Below are 17,545 nucleotides of genomic sequence, written 5' to 3'. Positions count from 1 at the left end.
CTAGGAATGGGAGGTTAGAGAAACGTCTGAGGTTGTTGAATTCATTGGGGCCAGCCCCTGGTTTTTTAAGTATGGGAGTGTTTTGGCCTAGTTGGAGGGAGTCAGGTACAAGTCCTGAGGAGAAAGAGGTGTTAAGGATTTTTTTCCAGAATGGGGCAATGATATGGTTGAGGTTTTGTACTAATGTGGAAGGGAGGGGATCATTGGAGAGGGAAGTGGGCTTCAAGTTTGCAATTATACTGTAGACTTCACTCTCAGTCATGGGTTTGACGTCCGACCAATTAGCATTATTTTTCAGTTGATGGAAATCTTAGTAGACAATAGTTTTTCTTTGGGCCATTTGGTCAATAGTTAAGTCTGCGGAGGGAGCAACCATTGGGGCAAGTGAGTCAGCAGGGAGGGTTGGTATGGAAGACGGATTTTCGACTTGGCTGATGGATTGCTCAATATTTGCTATTTTGTCAGTAAAGAATTTGGCAATTTCTTCTCAACGTTCATTAGTGGCTATTGATTTGTGAGGGGAGGTAGGGGTAGTTTGTCGTTTGATCATGTTGAAGAGCTCCCTAGGTTGTTTTTTTGCAAGCTCAAGTTGGTTACGAAAGAAGGTGGCTTTTTCTCTAAAAATGTGTTTCTTATAAGCTGTGCTGATCTTAGGAGTGTGAGGTGCATTGTAGAGGGTGCTGTCTCCATATTCTTTCTGACTGAGATGTCATCTCACTATTAAGGTCAGTGCTGAACCCGTAATTCAATGGTAATTTTCTACATTGTGTCATTTTAGGCGGTGCAATTTGATCAAGCACGTCAGTCGTGGCTGAATTGTTTTTGGGTGGTGAGGTTGATAATTTTAATTGGGTCTTGACCCTGGATTCCAATTCCATTATAGGGATTTGTTTGATATTCTTGGCTCAATGTGTAGGTTTTTTGAAGGGGGCTGTGAGAGATCTGAGGTGGGTCTTGATCTTAAACAGTATGAGATGGTGGTCAGACCAGTCGATAGGTGTGATGGATTGAAGTGAGATCCGCTAATTTTTGCTGATTATGGCATCTAGGTGGATCCTTTGCAATGGGTTGGTACATTGCAGAATTGTTTGAGGTCATTAATTTCAAGAAGGTTAGTAAGGAAACGAACCAAGGTGTCTTCTGGGTTATTCCAATGAGTATTGAAGTCTCCCAAAAAATGTCATTAGAGTCTGTTATATATAACTGTGTTATCAGATCAGTAAGTTCCTTTGAGAAGAGGGTGTGATCACCCAGAGGGTGGTAGATGTTGTAGAGTTTGATGGGGAAGGCGCCTTTAGCTAAAAGTTCAGCTCTGAGGTAATCGACAGGAGAATATTTTGAGGCCTTTAAAGGAGTGAGATGATATCATCTTTGTGAATGATTGCCAGCCCACTACCTAGTTTCTGTGCTCTGTCCTGTCTCAAGATGGTATAGCCGGGAGGGATGGGCAAGTCAAGAATGGGTGTTGAGTGGTCTTTAAGCCAGGTTTCAGTGAGGAATGCAATATCTTTTTCGTTCTCCATTATAGCTTCTGCGATATCAGTGGCGTGTTTTCCTGCTGATCTGCAGTTGAGGAGCATGCATGTTAGATGGCTGGGCATGTTTGTGGTGCAAAGTCTCTGAATAGTTGTGTATTGTGCAGGTGGTCTGGGAGAGGTGAGCATTTTTAGGTACTCTACTAGAGCCCACAATTACTGGGATAGTGGACAAAGTTTTGATGACCATATTCTGGGTCATAGTGATGTAATATTCTAAGAGCTGTTCCGCTTCCTGATCGGATATAAGGCTGTGAGCTCAGTGGGGTCTGAAGGCCGCACAACTCAAAGGGATGGGGGTCCCATAGGAATTTTGGCTGAGAATTGGGGGACCTATCCATGAAGGCAGCTTCTCCCTTCTAGGGGTGTGGTTGGAGGTTAATTTGACCTGGATCAGAAGGTCCTTTTTTACATGTGAGATGTCTTTAGCTATTGACTCAATATTTTGTTCTATTTGATTCAGGAGCTAGGACAGTCTGCCAGTGAGGATTCCAGCTCTAAGGGAGGATGTAAACGTGTCAGGACTTGTGGTTAAGTGGGGTGAGTGAGCTTCAATATAGGGAGGTCCAGTGCTATTGAGGGTATGGAGGTGTATATTTTGAGTGGGCAGAGGAGGGTCTACATTTAGTCAGAGCTTTGGAGGGACTGTATTACTTAGGAGTGTTGCATCTGTATGGGGCTCAGTGACGTTTGGTCTTGTTTCGGGGCTGGTGCGGTTATGTTGTAGGTGTACATTATTGCGCTAAGGAGTACGTCAGTGTGCCTTGTTTTCAAGCGTGATTCCGGGGTAGGGGGGGCAGCAAGGGTGTTAAATGATACGGAGGGTTCAACAAAGGTGAGCACCAGGTCTGTGTGGTCATCTGGGTGCAAAGGTCCAGGTTTGGCTGAAGGAGGTACAGGGAAGAGGGGAGATTGTGCTGCAAGGTCAGGTTGTGTTAGTGTAGTGAGAAGTGATGGATAGTGTTGGTCAAAGATGGAGAAGTTGTGGTCAATGGCTTGTATAAGTATGTTCGCTGTCCTGAAAATGGAAACAGAGATTTCCCCTCCAATGGTTCGTGAGGGGGAGGTGGTGAGTTTGGTTCCATAGGGGATTTATTTGGAAATCTGTAGGTGAAGAAGGAAGATATTTCTCTACTTAGAAGGGCGTTTTGAGTAGAAGAGGAAGTCAGTTTTCTTATTTCTATTGGATGCGCTGAAGACGGTATTCGCTACTAGTTTTTCCAGTAGTTGTTTAAGAAGGTTGTGTTTGAACTTCTTTTTTGCGTTATAAGAGAGATTTTTTGGATATCGGTACTCCATGAGTTGGGGCCATATCTCTCGAGTGCAGTGTTGAGCGATTTGGTAGGGGGGAATATAGTTAGAATAAAAGATATATATATTTTCTTTTTAACCTAAGAGTGGTGAGGAAGCGCTGAAAGTTGAGGGCTGAACAGGACGCTATCCCAGGGGGGGCTTGTCCTTTCTTTTTTGCTATGCACCTTGAGGTCAGGTATGGGGGAGTGTGTTGTGCAGATTCAAGGAAGACAAAAAGGAGGTGAGGGCATGGGTATTTGGGGCAATGTAGCCAACTGGCGTGCCTGGAACCCAATGTCAGATAGCCAGAACATGAGTGGAGTATCAATTAATTGCCGGGGCCAGTTTTGTGAGGATGCTGCCCCAAAGGATCCGAAGTAGATGTTGTGTGAACCGTTGAATTGGTCTACACCACTCGGTCGAGTGCACTGTCTGACCCCAAACTTCCCTGTGAGCTGCACTACCAACGTGGAGCTGGTAATAGGCCTGAGAGTTGCCTCTGAATGTTGGAAAAATTAAAGACAGGACCTTAAAGGAGAATGATCTGTCTGTGTAACAGAAGAGTTGATATGCTTCATTGGTGTTTAGCCATTTGCAGTTCAGGCCACACCTCCGGAGTTCAAGGAGCTCTTCATTGTATGATACCCAGCAGGAAGTTAGCTTTCCATGCTTCCTTAGGTTCAGTGGTTCGAACTGAGGTCCGTATCCCAGTGGCAGATGTGACCTGATAACTATTCTTTAAGTTACTGGCCTGGAATCGGGCAGCTTGGCCGCCATTGTAAGGTCAGGCAGACCTAGTGACTATTTGTTAGGTTACTCTGATCTGGAACTGGACTGCTTGGCTGCCATTTTGAGGTCAGGCAGGCCACAGCAGTGGGTTGCTGTGCTCTCTTCCCTCTCCCTCTGGGGCCCGCCAGTCACACCAGATTGGTGCCACCGAGGAACAAGCTCAGGCTCACCGCACTGCTTGCCGGTCAGCGCCGATCCGCGCCGATGTCGGTGTTGTTCTGAAGCAGATCGGGGACATCAGGACAACTCAAATCCCCACTGTTCCAGCCGCAGATCTATGCCAAGATGGTGGGCTCCCGCTGCGATCAGCAGCTTCCAGGATGCTGTGTCCTCACGGTTCTGTAGCCGTGACTCCCCGCACCAGCCTGTAGGTTGCGCCCAACTCGGTCAGGCGATGTCAGCGCCACCAGGTCCTGAAGGAGGCTCCTCAAAGAACTCCTCACAAGAAAGGTGAGACCGTTTCAGTGCTCCACAATGTAGCTAGTGATAGCCGCAAATCACTGGTAAGTGCACCCGAGGAAGAACACAGCACTCCGAGCTCGCTTGCAACGCTCTTGTCCGGTGGCCATTTTCCTCTCACATTACTTCAACATAAAAAGGACAAAAAGTGCTATCAAAAGAGCTCTGTGAAGTATTCCAACAACGTGCAGAGCACAAGAAGGTGAGACTGTTCTAATGCCCCATGATGTAGCAGGCGATGGGTGGGTATCACCGGGAATATTCACCCGAGGGCGATCCCAGTACCCGGAGCTAGTAAGCAAATCTCCTGTCCGGTGGCCATCTTGGCTCTCCTCTTCTCTGGAATGTCATTAAAAGATTGCTGCTCCACTCTGGCCCGTATGGAAAGCTTGAGAGTTCATCATTTCAGTAGGGCATGAAAAGTAGGCTTTCCCCTCTGCCTGACATGCCACTTACTAGTGGCGGCTGGCTTTTACCAAGGGTGGTAAGGCGGAGGGGGGCAGCGCAAGTTCCTCCTCCCTTTGGTGTCTTCTGGAAGCACGGGACTCAGAAAAATGCACTACTCAATCGTGGTGCTTCTCTCACAGCATGAGGGAAGAACCAGGATTAGAAAGAGCAGGCTCTCTCAGCACTCACAGAGCACTGGAGGCCTGCACTTTCTCTAGCCGAGCTGTCTAGGACAGCTAGGTTAGAGAACTTTAAAATGTGCATGTCTGGCTGGCTGCATGTCATGTCTGGCTGGCTGGCCGTCCCAAGACGGCTGGCCAAGGAAACATGTGCATTTTAAAGCGCACAGCTACCTGCTGCTACCATGCGGCTGCACTGGCCCCGCCCCATCCTGACACTTAGTTCGGGACGGGTTGCTGATAAATACAATGGTAATAAATAAATGATATCATCATTTTTTTTTTAAGCACTCTGTTGTGCTCAGCCACTCTCCCCATTCAGAGGGCAGGCTAGGGTCATCAGTCGCACCACCGGGGCAGACCCATCCTGACTACTGGAGCCAGGCTCACCAGCCAGCTCCAGCCAATCCCAAGCCTGACAGTAATTTTACCTTTACTACACAGACATGCCAACTTCTAGACGTGGCACTTCCACACTAGGCACATTAAAGCCGCACACATCAGCGCGCAGCATTTAATCACACGAGTCCGCATATACCAAACTCGAGCCTGCACTCCCCACACATCAGGAACTACCATGGACACATACATTCCCCATGCATTCCTATGGGAGGGCAGGCCAATCTCACCACACGTACGCACTTTACACTGGGACACAGTGGTAAAGTGCGCAGAAGCCAAAAATCACTAACACCAAGTCACAATTAAAGGCAAAATGTTTAGGGGTGAACCTGCCAGAAAGGCCAAGTCCAACACAACCCCCTTCCAGCCAAAACGCAGGGTAGACCAATCACCACAGTGATGGGCTTCCCTGCTTAGGGCTATAGAACACGGACGAGGGCCCGCAACTGCAGGGACACCCTTCTGTTCTATGCCACGGTGAACCCATGGGTTCCTTCTAAAAACACTGTCTGGAACAACTGGTCTACCCCACTGGTACTCCCAAGCTGTTCTAGGCCAGGACCAGGCCCTAGGCCACCCAGGTGCCACTGGTCCTTGCCTATGCAAAGAGTGGGAGGTAGTAACCCCTGGTATATATTAGCCATTCTCCACTCTTCCTCTCCTTACGACAGGGCTAGACTGCCACTGGTTCTCCAGCCTAGGGTTTACACCCTTAGACGGACCAGGAGTCATCGGGGAGGCTCTCCTCCCCCTACCTCTCCTGCTAGGGTTCCTCCTCCTTTGAGAGGCACCCTTAGAACACCAATTTCCCAACCTAGAGTTTAACCCCTCAGGTTGCACCTGGGTCAGAGGCGGGCTCTCCCACCCTCTGCACCCCCTTCCAGAGTTCTGCACCCTCCCAACTGGAGTGGTACCCCTGGAAGATGAACCGGTCAGGACGCTGGTTACAGACGTCCTACCCTTCAGGTCAGGCTGATCCTGAACCTGGTCTAAAACCTTTGTTGGAAGACTTGCCTGGAACTCCAGGACTTCTGGGGACTTACACACCATCCCCCTGAGGCTAACAAATGACTCATATGTTGTGTGACTGTCTGTGTGGCGCAGATCGCCCGTCCCCTGTCCATCTGACAGTGCGCGAAAACCCCCCAGAACAGAAGTGGCGTCACCCGGGTCCCCCCAAGGGAATCTAGCCCAACTGGCTAGTCCCTGGTCCACTGGTTCTTCCACTGGGGAACTCATCTCCCAATCACTCCTCACTTCGGACTCCTGTGCCATCCCAACTGGAGTGACACTGCCGGACACTAGAACCACTGGAGCTCTATTTACAGACGCTCCAGGTCCTCTATACACTAGGAGATCCTCTTCAAATGGACTAACAGGACAGCTTGGGTCCCCAACCTTGTGTTCCCTAAAGAAACCATCCAGGCTCTGAGACAGGGCTTCGGGCGTCTGGGGACTCTCGGTCACACACTCACTCCTACTCCACTGAGACAGGTCGTAAGCCCCTACACCCCTCTTGCTACTCTGGGACCTAGCTGGGCCACTCTGAACCTTTTCCACCACGCTGGGCTGGAAGATACCTGAACCACTACTTTTTGAATCACTCACTAATAACTCTTCAGAATCTCTGGCACTTTCCCAGTGGTCTGCTTCCTCAGCAAGCTCCCAAGGATCAAACTTTCCATACTTTGACAGGTGCAGGCGTAACTCCGGCCTACAACGACTGAACAACTGCTCTTTGAGAACTAGATCAAACAGTTTGTCAAAATCAGGTCCCGTGGGAACCTCTAACCACTCAACCAGTGCCGCCTGTCAGTCCCCGTAAAGTCCTCCCAAGACTGGTGAGACAGTTTCCTACTGTCCCTGAATTTCAACCTATACTCCTCTTCTTGGGAAACGGGTACCATACTCTGGGAACTGAGAATGGGACTTCCTGCACTGAAGTCTATATCGCTGCCACCACTGGACTCCACCCTCCCTGGGGAATCCAGAAAATTATAACTGCGCGCAGGGGATAATCTTCCCTCCAGAGCTAATTTCTCTCTGGTGAAGGCCCTCTCAGCCTCCTCTATCCTCTCCAGAGCTAAGACCCTCTCAGTTTCTAGCTTTTTCTCCTCCACACCCAGCTCTAACCTGAGCTGTTCCAAAGCCAGCTGGTGCTCCCTTTCTTCCCTCCTATCTTCCCACTCCTCTGGGACAGGGAACGGGATGGGGCCCTGCTCCTGACACTGGACCCAGCAAGGTACTCCCTATCTGTGGGGTCTTTACTATCTACTGGCGTCCAGGCAGTGTCATTTTCTTCCTCCTCACTGCACTCAAGTCCAACATATACGCTTATTACCCTTGAGGAGGCATTGTAATAATTTAAATATCACTATTTCTTTTAAAGCACTATGGCTATAGAAAGCTTAACGCTGACAAAAGGTAACATTGTTTTATATGTAGCGTACAAAAGTGTGAATCTTCTGCCTAAATCAGGAGGGTTTGCAAGTATACTCGAAATGCGCTCAAATGTACTCATAATACACCTGCTAAACATATATGTGAGGGCTTAAGATCTGGTATCACTTCTTGTGATGCCAGTTCCTGTGATGTCACGCGCCGTGATGTCACATGCTGCGATGCCACTTGCATGCTGATTAACTAGGTTAGTCCGCCCACTTCTTGTTTTAGGACTTGTGCCCTGTGGAGTAGCCACCCCTGCCACTAACTAATTCAGCTCAAACACTGTCTTCGTTTAGGCCACCTTTGCAGGATTGCATTTTCAAGTTTATGGTACTGTTATTTCAGTGGAAAGGCGCCTTGCATCACTCCCAGTTCCCGACTGTAGCCATTTTAGCTGTACCATGATGGGTGTTGTGTCCTCATGTTCTCCACCCTAGGTGCATCTGTGATCTTGCACTTCTTACTGGCATGCTTGCTCGTGCAGTGGAAGCCAGAGTCAGAGTGTAATCTTGTCCTGAAGTTTTTTTAGCGACTCCCTGTCCTCCGACGCCTGTGGCATGATTGGTCTGGTGTTGGTAACACACCCAATGATTAGTTATTGGGAGGTCACATTATTCGGTCATGGCTTTTATTTAGAATTCTAAATCTGTTTGTATTTACTTTCATTCTTTGTGGGAATTAAGGCACATCCATGGAAGTTTTCTTCTATGTAGTAGAATCGATTTTTATGCTAAGCATCACCTGCACTTTTCCGCAATCATTCTTTATTGCTAAGAGCTTGTTACTCTGACTCGCGTTGTGGAAATGCACCCCAAGCGCCGTCAAGGTTAACCATCCATGCCCAAGGCAGCATCTTCAAATTGTGGAATTATGATCTTTTTGTGCTGGTCACGAACTTTGAATCAATACAAATTCTCATCTTCTCATGCTTCCTCACACCTATTGTTATTATTTTTTTTATATATATTTTTATTAATTATAACACAAGAGTAGAAATATACATATCGGGCATCATTCGATGGAACATATCATAACAGTGAATGGGCAGATCAAATAAGAGAATACACATCAGTTATAGGCATCTGAGAGACATCAATATCAAAATAGAACCGAGATGAAACAATACAGTACAGAGTGCCTTGAGCGAACGTCATCGGATACCGCCCACCCAGAATACAGAATACAAGAATCCAACACTCGACACCCGAATATGAGGAGTAAACGATCAGGAGAATATGCCACATCTCTTGCGAAGAAGGGAAAAGGGACACAGAAAGGTCATAGAACAAAATAAAGGAAAAATAAAAAACCCCACCCTCAACCCCCCACCCTGCACCCCTGCAGATGGCTACGACCTAACCCCACTAGCAGCGTGCCTATCGCCCACTAAACTAACCCCAAGGAAGGGAAAAGATGGAGGAGGAGAATCGTGAAAGGCAAATACACCCTCAGTCTCCCGTACCCCCCGCCAGAAGCAATCACCCCGAAATATAGTCAAACCAACATATAGCAAATGTACAAACCAATCAGGGGAGTGTAGCAAAACACCGCCCAACTCCCGTCACGTTATAGGTACAATCCCGGCATTGAATCAAGCTATTTTATCGAACCCAAGCCCTCAATTCAACCCTGGCCCGTACGGTACTTGATGAGAGTCTTTACCACTCGAACCACAATCACAATTGAAAATGCAGAACAATCGTCAAAGTTCACGTTGGTGTTGCAGGATCGGCAGTCGGAAAGAAGTTCACGATTTCCACAAAACGAGCAAAGGAAAGTGTCTAGAGATGTAAAGTCTTTCCAACAGTCACTGAGGAACTCGTAGCGGCACAGAAGACTTTCCATATCTGAATGAGGCGGCAGCAGGATAGAGCAGGGAGCGCTGGTGACAAAAACGGGCTCGCCGGCTGTGAGTTGGGAGTCGACAAGGCACAGTAAATTCGGGTTATGTCCGGGGACCTCGATCTCAGGCATACATTGCACCGCTGGTACCACAGATAGATGAGAGTTAAGCGGAGAATCATAGACCGGTCCCAAGATACCGTCCACTTGCACGCTCAGTGTCCGGAATACAGCGGCGAACTGTGAATGGAGCGCCTCAATGGCGGCCATAACAGCCTGCAGCGATGGCGTACCTTCCGTCCGCCCCATCCCCTCTCACGAAGAGGCAGAGCTGGATTCGCACCCCGGAGGCCGGCTTCTCCGGGGCAGCAGGTCACGCAGATCCAGGGATCACAGTGGGCGCTCTCCGTCGTGGAAGATCGACACCGTCGCCGATAGCGAGGGCCCCGGCCCGCCAACCCCGGGGAGCCAGCGGGGTCTCCGGGCGTCAGACCCCCGGATACGGCAGACGGCGCGATACGCTGATGTGTTCACGGTGTAGACCGTTCACGATGCCACCATCCGAAAACAAACTGGTTACGAGACACTCGTGGGGACCGGGCTCAGTCCAGGTCCAGCGGCCGTTGTTGATCAACTCCAGCCCGGATGAGATAGAAATTGAGGCCCCGGCTTCCACACGATGTTAGGCCGAGAATGGGAACACGGCATATCTTCGGCATCCGATAAGATAAAAACCTCGGGATTACACCTTTAGAAGCCGAAATACTTCATGAACCCGGGAGTCTGGTGCGAATTCAGGATGAGTAGCAGGATATACGAGCTGCTGGCGGAGGTTGACGGAGCCGGGAGCTTACGCGGCCATCTTGGTTGCTAGCGTAGCTCCTCCCCCCCTATTGTTATTATTAGTTGGTGGTATCAAGTGTAGCGTCTGTCACTGCTTCCGCCTCTTGGCACTAGTCACCACGTTGTTTACATTTGGCACCACCACAGGTGAAACATATAATCCATAGCGTGGTGTGTATCTTAGTTTTGATGGCGCATTGTCTATATGCTGGAAAAGGAATCATGTGCAAATTATAGTTGGCTGCAGCAGACTCCGCTGGTTGCTTAAACATGGTACATATGCATTGATTTGCTGCAGCTCTGTCAGCGTCCCAGTCAGCTGATGTCTTACATTTTTTCACCTGAAACACCAAACTGCATCGGCTCCAAGCATTTGCATGTGGAACAAGGCAATGGTGCTTTGTAACTGACCTCTACGGTTTCAAGGTCACGAGTAATGGCGCCTGGCAGCTGTGGGCAGTGGGTGCCGGGGGCAAATGTAGTGCCACATGGTGCATTTGCAAACACATTAGGGCGGAAAAATGGGTCATAACTTTGTATGGTTTATGTATCAAAGTATTAATTGATTGTGGGTACAAAAGAGCAAATAAAACCTATATTTCATGCAAACGGCTCCCCAAACGCTTTAGTTCCTTCCGTTCATTTGCCAAACGCCATCCACAGACAATATATTCCACTGTGTCCATCACCGCTGCCCTACCCAGCCTTGGTGTGATTTAAACATTGACTTGCAAGGGGTTTAAAGCTTTTTCCCCGGGGAGTGTTTGGAAAATGTAGTGGTAAATTGTCCGTTTTTAAGCACATTAGGTCTCAAACATTACTCAAAGCATGAGTCTGGAGTCATGTTACATTACAGGACTTTAGGACTTCTGTACATGCATTTTTTTCACCAGGGACTTATTCCACAACACTTGTGAAACATTAGCAGTAAATGTTGTCTCTCAACGCAGGCTAGTGTTGTTTAAAGATCGTGCAAAATACAAAACATACAAAAGGGGGTTAGGAACGGCGCAATGAATATTTAGATAATGTACTTCAAAAGGGGGCATTCTAAGTAAAACATCCTGGTTTTCTTGAAGGAAATAATTACCTCTCAGATGGCTCCACTCAAACTCCTTCCATCTTCAAGAAAACTCCAGATATTTCCAGAACTTGTTCAAAAGTTGCCCCCCCCAAAAAAAAAATACCATTCCTGGCATTAATTTCAAAAAGGGGGTGGTGATGGACAAAACGGTGATGGATCAAGCCCTGCTCTTTTGACTGGGTAGGAGTGTTCTGCTTAATTCGGATACTCTGTCCATCACCACCCCCTTTTTGAATCGTTTTAGCCACCACAAGTGTGGAAGGGTATGCTCAGACATGAGTCCCTTGCTCACTGCACCATCAGGATTCAAGCAAGCTGGGCCGAAGACGGCTGCAATGCCAGAAACCGGTCCCCGGAAGCTTGTTTCCTTTCCAGTAAAGAATTGGCTTGGTAGTTTGATCTGCCCTGTTCCCATGATGCACTGGGCCAGGGTCAGACTAATTTGCATGTAGCCAGGTTCTGAACTGGGATGGTGCAGTGAGCTAAAAAACAGTGATGGATCAAGCCCTGATCTTTTGACTGGGTAGGAGTGTTCTGCTTAATTCAGATACTCTGTCCATCACCACCCCGTTTTTGAATCATTCCTGGCATTAGGAATGCACTGTAGAAACTAGCCCTTTTTTCTAAGTAACCACATTTTTGGTCCTATTTACAAGTCCCTTGCGCCGCAGGTACGTCACTTTTTCTCATATTAAAAGTGATGCATCGGCAGTGCATGGGGGTTCTAATTATAGCACATTTAATTATATTGCGATGAGATTCGCGGCAGAAGTGATTGAACAGTTTTTTTCCTGTTCAGTAAATGAAAAATCAGATTCCCATGCCGATTTTTTTCCCTGTATATTTTTTCTCTTGCAGATTTTCTTTTCCATTCATATTTATTCTCATGCAGATATTCTTTTCCATGCATATTTATTCTCTTGCAGTTTTTCTTTCCCATCAGGTTTTCCCATGCAGATTTTCTTTCCCATGCATATGTAGATTTTCTTTCCCATGCATATTTTCTTTCCCATGCAGATTTTCTTTCCTGTGCAAATTTGTTCCCATGCACATTTTCTTTCTTACGGATTTGTTCTTTCCAAAAACACGAAAATGGACCTACATCTTACCTGATCTGCAGCACAGACATGGATGTAGCATCCCACATACACAGACCTGCATGTTGGCTGCTCTGTGGAATAGGCTGTGTTCGCCATAGAAGAGATCTGAAGCTAAAACTTCACCATAGTAAAAACCAACATCTATCGTCTGTCTCCAGTGATAATGGATGGATAATAAACAATGGGCACAACACTTAGTCTTCACATTTCCTTTTTCTTGTTTCTAGTCATTCGAGAAGTGGGAAAACGACAGGAGGACCGCTTTTCGGAGATAATTTGCTCAATGATGGCTAAAACAGAAGAAATGGCAAAGAAAGTGTTCCCCTCTTTAGGTAAGCTGTCGTGGAGTTTCTTTTGTTTATATGACTAATAAAATGATTTCAAAGGAGTGGTTTGTTTCACAAATGTACACTTAGTGATATGAAAGACCTAAGCTGAATAAGGAGGCCATGTTATGTTGTCTGCCTGTGTTTAGTTATATTTTCCTTCCTGGTGAGCTGTTCAGTTTCTGTAAAGTCAAATTATAACCAATGAGAACTAAGAGGCAATACAGTGGCCTGGGCTTAACTTTCACAAACCATGTTAACCCCATAGTTTAGTCCGGTTGCTTCAGTTGATGGAATCATAACTACAGTTACCAGAATGCATTGGGTTGTTAACTAAAAGCAAAGCTAAACTAAAAGCAAAGGGGTTGAGCATTGTGTTCTAGTCGTCAGTGAGTCATCTGGTATCCCTATGTATATTAAAACATCATTGTGGTAAGGAAAAAACAACCAAACAAGACACCAGGACTGAATGAATCCAAAATTATATTTCCCTCCTCTCGTGTTGAATGCCACCTTAGGCCTCTTACCATGATTGACCAGGGTTGTGGATTTTGAGTGTGATGCAGCCTTTGAATGGCCTTTACTTCTCACCAGTGCCACATCAGGAACTGTCTTCCTCTGGACCTCTTTATTATCGGCTGGGCGACAAGTATTAGGATTTTGGAAGTTGGAAATTGGTTTTTTCCTCCAATAAGTGGGACCAGGCCTAGACCACTGGAGAAGCTTTGCTTCTCTGGTCGTTTGGGAAGATTGTTCTTTATTGCCCTGGAGAGCACTGAAGCACGCTGACCCTGAAAGAGAAGGTCAAGTTCCAGCAGTACAATGCGATTTAAGGAACTGGGCGAGCATGTTTACAAGGGGATTGCACCACTGGAACGTTCCGGTGGCGCAATGCCCTGCACCATAGTTACACATTGGCATTAAGCCACATTTGTGGCTTAAGGCCGCATTTTGTGGTTTAAGGAAGCTTTGTAAATATGGTACCCTTTCACACCCTTGTCTCTGTGAAAGGGGTGTGTAATGGGTGTTGCTTTCGGTGGTCCACCACAACACTCATTGTTTTTTTACGCTGCCCCAGATTTACAAGGATGTATTAATCTGAGGCAACGCCAAAAACCTAATGTCATTCAATAGCAGGCGTTAGAACGGCGCAACAAGGTGAAATACTTGTATCTCTCCTTTTTTGCTTTTTCTATATGTGCTGTATTCTGCAGCACACGTAGAAAGAGCAAAATGCCATTAATGATTGTTTATGTGCAGGAAGGTATAAATTCCTGCACATACACAATCATTAAATGGTGAAGTGCAAAATGCAGCATATATAGAAGTAACATATAGTCATTTTGATTGTTTATGTGCAGGAAGGGACACCTTCCTAGATATAAACAATCATTCCCTGCGACAATGACACCTGTGTACTATGGCGCAAGGGTGTCTGCGTTGGCGCTAGGCTTCTATCTTTAGCACCAGCGCTAGGGAAAGCACAGGGGGTTCACTGTATTGTTGTAAATATGCAGCATCCCTGCATTTTGGAACTGGCGGAGCATGGCGCTGTAAAATTTGCCGCACCTCCGTGCTCTGTCATTGCCTTGTAAATATGCCCCCTGTGTTTGCCATGAAGTCATGAGAGTGTGCTGCGCACCCGGTATTACCAGACTCTGGACATCCGCTTCACTAAAGTCCCATTGAAGGACTGCCCCTCGTAACAAGCTTGCAGTGTCCCTGGACACCCTTAGAACGTGTACAATGCCGTATCCCCATTTGCAGCCTGAGAATGACACGTGGTTTTATGTTTCCCTCTAGGTACTTGGGATGCTGAGTTGTCTGAGACTGGTTGTCTCAGCCTGGGACACTTTGAACGATTCAGCTGTAGTTTGAGATATATCTCGATTTTAAGGGGCATCCTTAAAATTGGGATCCTAAACCGCAGTGTTCCCAGTTTCCAGTTTAAATGGGTGGGTCCAGTGAATGCCCCAGAGATGCCCAACCCATACCCAGTCATTCGCGAGTTCGTCCTCTGGTGTTCAGTAACCCGGAAGAACTATCCTTTGATGCTCTCCTCTTCCTGCAGATAGTAGCTCCTGCTATTGAGCAATACGATCTGGGCCAGTGATAGATATAACTGGTCCCTCTTGAACTGTGCCCAGGACTCTCTTCACCGACCGTCAAATCCTCAGGACGCCCATTAATAGCATACTGTGATTTTTATGTTGGGACAAGCTTATTTTGAAAACTAGAAAACTCCCTTTTTGTGGGTTGGAATCCGAATTCACGTTGGGTGGTGGGTTTTGAGATTGCTTTTAAATATTTTAACAGATTCGGAAAAGTTTAGACTTTGCCAACTTTTAAATAGCTTTTCTTTTCAAAATATATAGCTTTGTTTGGCCCTTGAGTAAAATGTTAATGAGTCTGAGCACCAAACCCAGTGCCATCTCCTAGATTAAGTCTTGGCTGCTTGGGGATTCAGCAGTATATAGGAGTAATTTAGGGGCATATTACCAACAACTAGCGATAATTTTTGTCTCTAACTTGTTTAGAGACAAAAATTATCGCCGCACATTGGCGATTTTTATTGCAGATAAACCTTGCTATTAGCAAGGTTTATCGCAAATGCGATAAAAAACGGCCGCAATGCATGAATATCGCTGAAAAGTCAGCGATATTCATGCATTATCGAGCAAATGCTCTTAGCCATGTTATCCACCTCCCATTGGATAACATGGTGAAGAACTGCTCAGGGCAGGTGTTAGCTTTTGGAGATATTCGCGCTTAGCGCGAATATCTCCAAAAGTTGGTAATAGGAGATAGCGATGTTAGCGACTGTTTCCAGTCGCTAACATCTTGGCACGCCCACTTTGCATGTCATTAGTGATAAATATCACTGACATGCAAAGCGGGGCCCAAGATGGTCGCTATCTCCTATTAGCTGTCACTAACTGGTGTTAGCGACAGCTTGGTAATAGGGAGATAATTTTATCTCCGCTTTCTTGGCTTTTAAAGCCAAAAAAGCAGAGATAAACCCCCTTGATAATATGCCCCTTAGTTGTCCGGCTGGAGGACATTATAGCACCTGATTCACTGTGACGCTTTTGGTAAAGAGCATTATAGTGTTAAAGGTATGTTTATTTCGCGGATGATTCATGTCTAGTCTCTCATTTGATTATTCTGTCCCCTTGTGGTTAGATCCATAATAGTTATTTTAACATCTGCTCGCTTCTGGTAGTAAACATCGTCTGTAATTTGACCTTGGTGACTTCTTCTAAAGCCTTAGATCATCAGACCATAAACCATACATAAAATGTGGTATTACGCCCTTGCCATCTGGGGTTACTTCGGGGTTTGACCAACATGGAGGAAAAGACAATAGGGTCTTATTTACAAGCCCCTTGCGCAGCCGGGGCGTCACTTTTTCTCATATCAAAAGTGACGTACCTGCGACGCAAGGGGCTTGTAAATAAGCTCCATAGTGTTTTGCAAAAGGTGTTCAAGGAAGAGGATAGAATCTAGCATTCGCAATAAGCGTAGGTACTGTTTGCACAGTAACAGCACAGAGAGCTGTAGAACGCGCTGTTACCCCATGCCTACATTTATTTCATCGATAGACTATAACAAAACTAGCATCGATAAGCCAACATGTCTGGTTTGCACTTTGAGTCTGGACTAGAACGTTAAAGAAAAGTCTTCGGCAGTGAAAAAACAAACCGAAACCATTGCTTTCTGTATACAGTTCACCACTCATATCACGAATTTAACGAGTAAATGATTCAGTGTTCTTTTGAGGTGTACGATAGCTTCTCATGCATTCCAATGCAAGGACTCCATAGGAGGTGGAATAATACACCAAAAACGGCCAGTAGTAAGGGGTGATTGAGAAATATTCATTTGGATGGACTCAAAACCCGACCCTATAAAAACAAATGGTAGCAATACATCAGGTCAGCTCCGCTGCCGTTTGGTTGCCTAGAAATAGATCGAGTGCTCCAATATTTTGCGGCACGGCTCATATAATAGTTTTGCAAGCAGGGCTTATGCCGCCATCTAGTGGTTCGAGGAGGAAGTAAAACAATTGTTTCTTCTTTTTTAATATTTTTTTTATTTCACAATTTTTTATTGGGAGATTCAAAAAACATAATAAAAAGCATTATACAAAAATAAAAATAGGAAAACAAAGCATAAGTAACCATGATGTGAGCAGAAAGAATGGTTGTGAGTACATTAAATCGATGAAAAGAATCAAATAAATAAAAAGAGAAAGTAAATACATTGGTGTTGGGAATTATATAGAATCATAACAAATTAAGGCAAGAACTAAAGCTATGCAATGCTTGGAAGTAGTATCACAACAATCATAAACAGCACTCATGGTAGTTACACAGAATTGGCGAATGTTGGTATATAGACGGCAACCTTCGCAGGGAAAAAGTTTCGGAAATAGGTGGGTCGATTATGAAGTGGGTTCAGAAGCCAGTGTGTAACTTGTCTCTGGGCACTAGGATCAGGGAGTGTGGAGGGGAGCGTCACGGAGGTTTATGTACGCTGAAGTAGTTGTCTAGTGAAGACCACATTGTTTGGAGTGAAATATTGTCAGCCCCTCTCAAGTTGGAGATCCAGTTAAGCCAATGTTTAAAGGATGCTTTTCGGGTGTCTTTCCAATTGTTCAAGATTATTTTCACAGCCGCTGTGAACAGAAGATCAAGTAGGGCCTTGTCATCCTCAGATAGCGAGGTAGCCTTAGTAAAGCCCAAAACCAGAGTAGAGAGCTCTCTTGTGGGGGAGAGGTAGAATACTTTACCGATGAATG

At 46.2% G+C, this 17,545-nt stretch overlaps 1 protein-coding gene across 3 annotated transcripts in view; it reads left to right on the top strand.

The window, feature by feature from the left end:
- RIGI (RNA sensor RIG-I) overlaps nt 1-17,545 on the top strand; it is a 568,474-nt gene that overhangs the window by 292,148 nt on the left and 258,781 nt on the right. For all 3 annotated transcript variants that reach the window (XR_013607126.1, XR_013607125.1, XM_078675991.1), the window contains exon 11: nt 12,646-12,750. Coding sequence is in view for 1 of the 3 variants with exons in the window: in XM_078675991.1 (XP_078532117.1) it covers nt 12,646-12,750 (105 nt within the window). In the remaining 2 variants the exon portion in view is untranslated. The remainder of the gene's footprint in view (nt 1-12,645; nt 12,751-17,545) is intronic.

The sequence above is a fragment of the Lissotriton helveticus genome, chromosome 2_1 (assembly GCF_964261635.1).
Source record: "Lissotriton helveticus chromosome 2_1, aLisHel1.1, whole genome shotgun sequence".
Classification (NCBI taxonomy): Eukaryota; Metazoa; Chordata; class Amphibia; order Caudata; family Salamandridae; genus Lissotriton; species Lissotriton helveticus.
This window is presented reverse-complemented; position numbering and strand designations above follow the sequence as displayed.